This window comes from Plasmodium inui (assembly GCF_000524495.1).
Source record: "Plasmodium inui San Antonio 1 unplaced genomic scaffold supercont1.73, whole genome shotgun sequence".
Taxonomy (NCBI): domain Eukaryota; phylum Apicomplexa; class Aconoidasida; order Haemosporida; family Plasmodiidae; genus Plasmodium; species Plasmodium inui.
In genome coordinates this window covers 1-6,089 of record NW_008481907.1, presented here as the reverse complement: position 1 = coordinate 6,089, position 6,089 = coordinate 1, and the positions used below count along the sequence as shown (strand labels likewise).

General features: G+C 33.0%; 2 protein-coding genes across 2 annotated transcripts; both read left to right on the top strand.

Annotated features, from left to right (window-relative positions):
- Positions 1 to 496: 496 nt before the first annotated feature.
- C922_05441 (hypothetical protein) lies at positions 497 to 1,618 on the top strand (the record flags this gene model as incomplete). Its single annotated transcript, XM_008821012.1, has 2 exons — positions 497 to 583; positions 758 to 1,618. The coding sequence occupies 2 exons, from the start codon at positions 497 to 499 to the stop codon at positions 1,616 to 1,618; spliced, it is 948 nt and encodes a 315-aa protein (XP_008819234.1).
- A 165-nt stretch (positions 1,619 to 1,783) lies between these two features.
- C922_05440 (hypothetical protein) lies at positions 1,784 to 2,113 on the top strand (the record flags this gene model as incomplete). The annotated part of the gene is made up of 1 exon (XM_008821011.1): positions 1,784 to 2,113. One exon carries the CDS (start codon positions 1,784 to 1,786, stop codon positions 2,111 to 2,113), a length of 330 nt encoding a protein of 109 aa, XP_008819233.1.
- Positions 2,114 to 6,089: the final 3,976 nt, after the last annotated feature.

The following is a 6,089-nucleotide window of genomic DNA, read 5'->3' as shown; positions in this document are numbered from 1 at the left end:
CTTCGTATACATTTCCTAAGTATATTATACTAACGGACGATTTTGTTGTTTTTATTTTACAGTATTTCTTTCTTCCATTCGCGAATGTTATAAGGTTCTAGGACTTGTGAAAAGATATAGGACATTTATAAATAAGAATAGTATTTATGTAGGAGAATTCAAGTAGTAATATTTTTAAATGCCACTGGCCTTAAATACAAATGTCTGTAAAAATAGGCATTCCTGCAGAACAGCTGATGAGCACCTACAAATTTTTATATTCACTGGAGAAGATTTAATATCGAAAGTATATGCCATGCAGAACACTCACTGTTAACAGCACTTGTTCTTGAAAATTGAAACTATCAGAGACACCTACCATTGAAAATCCATAATATGAAAAATATTTACTATTGAAACATTTATAATTAAAGAATTCTTTTTGAAACTATTAAAAAGAAGGTATACTAAAAATTCTGTGGTTATAAAATATGTGTTAACCTTAATAAATTTTCCCATGACACCAAAATTAAGCTATGGAATTATTCTTACTAAATTATTGTTCTGCATCTCTCTGTTCTGGGCCATCAACTACTCCAATGAGGTAACATAGAATTCGAGTTTAGACGTATGTGAAATTATTTTCATAATATTATTTCCCATTTAAAGAATAAGATATTAGTAATACGTAGAAATACCTATATAATACAATCTTCAATGTTGACAATATTATTCCCCCCCTCTTCTTTTGCAAAACAACTGTGGACAATCCTTCAAGAAGAAAAAGACACACAATGTTTTAAACGTAAGGACTAGTCGATTATTGAGAGGATACGAAGAAACTCACAGAAATAACGGATATGAGAATTTAAAAGAAAAGTTGATGGGGTTCGTGGATGAAGATGATGCAAAATTTACAAGCCGCCTAAAGTCTTCTATGAAAGATCATAAATTTAAAGAACAATTCAATTTATTAATGAATTATGATGATGACGATGATATTACCTCAAAATATAAAGCAATAGTCGGTGATCGATGTCATAAAAACTCACATCCCAATTTAGGGTATACTTTCAAATTTACCAAGGGCAAACGTAAAAATTCTTCTCGTAATAAATATCACTCACAATATCTTACCTATCACTATGATTCTAAAAATGCAGAAGAATATGGACATCTCAACCAAAATTTACGTAAACAAAAAATCGCTTATAAAAAGGGAAGTGGCTATAAGAATCATTACGATGATGATGATTCTCATGAGGACTATGACAAAGACTATGACAGATACTGTAGGAAAGACTCTCAAAAAGACTATGTTGATGACGATCATGATGACGATCATGATAACTATGATGATGACCATGATGATGACCATGATGATGACCATGATGATGACTATGATGATGACCATGATGATGACCATGTTGATGACCATGATGATCACTATGATGTTGCCCATGATGATGACCATGATGATGACCATGATGATGACTATGATGATGACCATGATGATGACCATGATGATGACTATGATGATGACCATGATGATGACCATGATGATAACTATGATGATGAATATGATAATGAACACGGAAGTACATATGGAAATAAATATGAAAATCAATTTGGAAACTGACTCAGAAATCAAGCTGGAATTAAACCTGCATTTCAACCTGGATTCCGGCATGCAAATCAATATGGAAGTGACGGTAAAAAAGCAGATACTGACAGGATCCAACATACTAAACGGAGTAATAAGAAATTATTAAAAATACCTGTTATTTCTGGGATAATTAAATGTATGGAAAAAGCTGATGTCAAGTATCAAGCACGCTTAATAGAGATTGTGAAAGAAGAAAAGGAAAAGAATGCTACATTTAATGAAAAGTCACCAAGATTCAGTATTAAAAATGCGTTAAAATTCCTTTCTCCCATTTTCGAAACATTTCTGCTTTCTCTTGTCATCGTCATCACCTTCTCACATAGCGTAATATACCCATTCCTCATAGGAGTAGTATTAATATGTGCATCAACACTATACGTTGCATGTAGATACGAGAAAACGATTATTCTTTTGAATGCTATAAGAGAAGGCGAGGCAGAGCAGCAGCGAATAATGAAGTTCAACTGATGCCGAAAAATGCAGTTAAGGTCATGCTTGAAAAGGATGATAAAAGGGCACCTACATGGGAACAGATAAGCTCATCAAAGAGGGAGGGGGAAATATCACTTAGATCGTAAGAGAAGGTGGAATCTAGAGGGGAAAATAGAATGTCACGAAGAAGGGAAAAGAACTTCCATCGAATGGAACAGAATTATTATCATAAGAGAAGATAATTCTTGGTAATCTTTAAATAAAAATCGTTAACTTGCATCTAATTTAAGATTATTTCTGTTATACAATACATATACATATTTGAACTTCGAATGATGTATATTGTATGTGTTATGTTCCTTTTCTTTGAACAGTCTAGGAAAAAACATATTTAATATACTTTTTCCCCCCTCCTTCCCCTTAATTTACTTTTTCGATTGACAAATTTGAGCATTATTTACGTAAACATATTTTTCTCCTTCCTTTCTTATAAGACGTTACGAATGTGTTTCTTTTAACTATTCTCTTGATTTTGCTTAGCCATTTTTTTAATTTGTTAAAGGCAATTTTTTTTTTTCTCTTTTTTCGTTCGCATGGAAATTCTATTTATTGTGTTTTTTACACACCACATTTGATTATTATACCTTTCCATGTAATGATAATTCGTTTGAATATTATTTGGACAAATAAAAGTTCAACACGATCTATATGTGCACTATACAGGTGTATATATAACGGGTATATATGCATATGCGCAGCATATTAAATATATCTCTGTGGTTCCAGAGAATAGGAACAATGAGAAAAATACGCTTCAATCAAGAATAACAAAAAATACAGTACCTAACCTAACATGTTTTAGATGGCAACTATGTATCATCTGCCCACCGTGTGCACCTATTATTACATGGTTTGTTACCACATGGTATCCAGGAGAGGAGTAGATAATTAATGCTTCCTCCACTTTGGGCAACAGCATTGCTTCATATTGGCTTATTGGACGTAGACATCTGAAAGAGGCTTTTCTTTTCTACCTTCAAAGTTACACCATGTCGCATATAAAAATTGGGGTTGTTCCCTTTGATAAATAGGGATGCTTCGCCATTTCTTTGTGAAAGATGCGCTTCATAATGTTTACGCAACAGAAGGCTCATTGGTCATAACATAATCGATCTTTACACGGAATTTTTTTCAGATCATTCGTAATCTGCCCATATATTAAGAACATATCTACATGTGTTCATTATGCAGAAAAGTATTTATTAATGATTTCTTTCTAATAAGACTGGAACGTGTTCACTAGCAGTTTCGTGATAGATAACATGGGATTGTTGCTTCCCTTAACATAAGGATAAAATGCGTGTCACTATCACCAACATCAATATATTTCTTAACAAGATCGTATACATTTGTTTAAATATTTTTACGCTTTAAGGAGATCAGCAATTGATGCCTAATTGTCTCATAAACAAACAACGAAAAAAGGATAGCATCCGCTTCTTCAAGTTATATAGCCTAACTTGCCTTTGCGATTATCCAATTTTATGGGAATATTTCTTGAAATTTTTCGAATTAGCTGTTATTTAGCAATTCTATGCTATCATTTCTTAGACATGTACAATCAAATTAGTGAGCTACACCATTCAGGATAAATGATATCGCTGGGGTACCATAATTATGCTGCTTCCCCCTGCAATGTTCTCTAGTCTTTAATGATTCTATGAAGGTGCTGTCCTATTACGCATCCGGAGACACTCAACAAATTTATTCAGTTTATCCTTACTGTGTAATTATTAGCACGAAAATGAAATTCTCACTTTTATGTAAATATTAGTAATCCACTTATCTGAATATTCATGTATTTTTAATTTATCACATACTCCTTCTCTGAGCTTCCTAAACTAACAGAAACAGTCAGTGCTTATTTAGCAGCACCTACTGGTAATGTCTCCTCCTCCCATTCCTCCCTTGCTTCTGCATTACTGCGAAATACCCAATCCTCAGATAGAAAACAATATATATCTCTCTAACACCAGGATATAATACAATGGATCAATCTCTTATAACACACTTCATATGACGCAGATGTATGTTTTACAGCAGAATGCGCAAAAAGAGAACGCTACAGCTTCTAGAGAATCGGTATATACGTAAGAGCTCCAACATCTTTGCGGTACGAATGTAGATGTCACGAGATGAAAACTTGTCCTTTTTACAAATTTAAATGTTTTATATAAAATTTTGACTATAATAGAATGCTAAAAATGGGGGGGAAATGGTTCCCTAGAGTATATGGAACTTCCTAACACTTTTCCTTCTTCAGAAAAGTATGTCAGACAAAGTATACACTGCAACTCAAAGTATGCATTAGAAAAATATGAAATTGCAACAATTTTTTAAAAGTTACGATGGCGCTACATTATAATATAAGGGGGGCGTTATAAATATAAGAGACATATTGCAAATCAGCGTAGTTATTGCTTTATTGCTAGACACTAATCAGATTATAGATAAGCATTCTACCGCCAATTAAAATATTTATCTACTCTTCAAATATTATTTCATATAGTAACACAATTCATAAATATAGGAAATCCTACGAAAGAAGGAAATTAACAGATTATGTACTCTTTAGACAGGTACTTATGGAATCCTCTAGGTGCAGAAATCTAGCACGGTGCTTTTATCCGCAAGATCTTCAAATTCAGATGGAAACATTTTTTATGTCCTTTTCTGTTTTATTTCCTTCTTGCTGTAAGGAACTCGATTGAAAAGGGAATGTACAGTTCTATCACTATGTATAAGTACACACATAACGGTTATGTAAGTGTCCTGACTTTTATAGAAGACCTTCACAATGCCCCACAATAATGGTTACACATATATTTCCTTCTTTCGCCATGCCTCCATTGATATTTGTACAAGTACTATGTACAGAAATATCGAAGACATAAAAACACTTTGTAGCAAATAATAATTGAGGCGCCTGTTTGTAACCACTAAATTTGATTTTATTTAAGAAATCACGTTCGACATTTTCGAAGCTACACGACATTTGCAATTTCAGCTTCTAATGCCCATGCTTCCTATCGCATTACGCCACAATTGATTTTAGAAACAAGGTAAAAAAAAATATTGCACTATCTTCCACATTCTGTTATCATGGTTCTATATCCTACTAAAATGTGGGTGTCTCTATATATGCACATGCCTCGTCCTTCTCATCTTGGTTGCTGCTCTAACGCGCGAATTGTAAGGGTGGATACTTAATTACCATTTCCACATCCGTTTCGCACAGATGAAGTCATAAAAAAAATATAACACTTCCGCTGTTTCGAAAAATACGAAAACATTGATAATACAGAAACAAGCAACTATTCATCATGTGCATATTTCATTCTTTTCTAAGATTGCAGTGCAATAAAATAACAAAAAAAATGTAAGGCACACAATACGTGTTAACACTTATGCAGTGCTCTTTTTTTAAGAAATCTTAAAAAAAAGGGAAAAAAAATGCCGTTTAACACCCTTCATATTAGCTTGAAAATAAATATAAGGAACAAATTACACAAAACCATTAACAGGACACTAACTTCTCATTAGGGCAGCGCCTGTACATAACGCACAAATGATATTTTTTTACTGAAAAAAACAAATGAGCAAATTAGTGTATATAAATTACACGAACGTATGCATAAATATACATGCATTTTACATACATATGTATTCAAATTTCTCCAACGACCCTTTTCATTGAAAAGGATGCAAATTAAAAAACATTTTCTTCCAACAAATTTATACACCCCTTTCTTCAAGATTCCATTTGCCTACCCCTTATTGCGTTTGGAAAATTGGTTAGCCAATTCAAGATCTTGTTTAAAATGTTTTCATTGCCAGGCTCGAGGCTCAACAGGTGTTCCATTTTTTCTAAAATGTGCAGCTGCTTATGATCGTTCTTCAGTCTGTTAAAAAATGATACAACTCCTCTATAGTAACATAAAGTATCATCCTT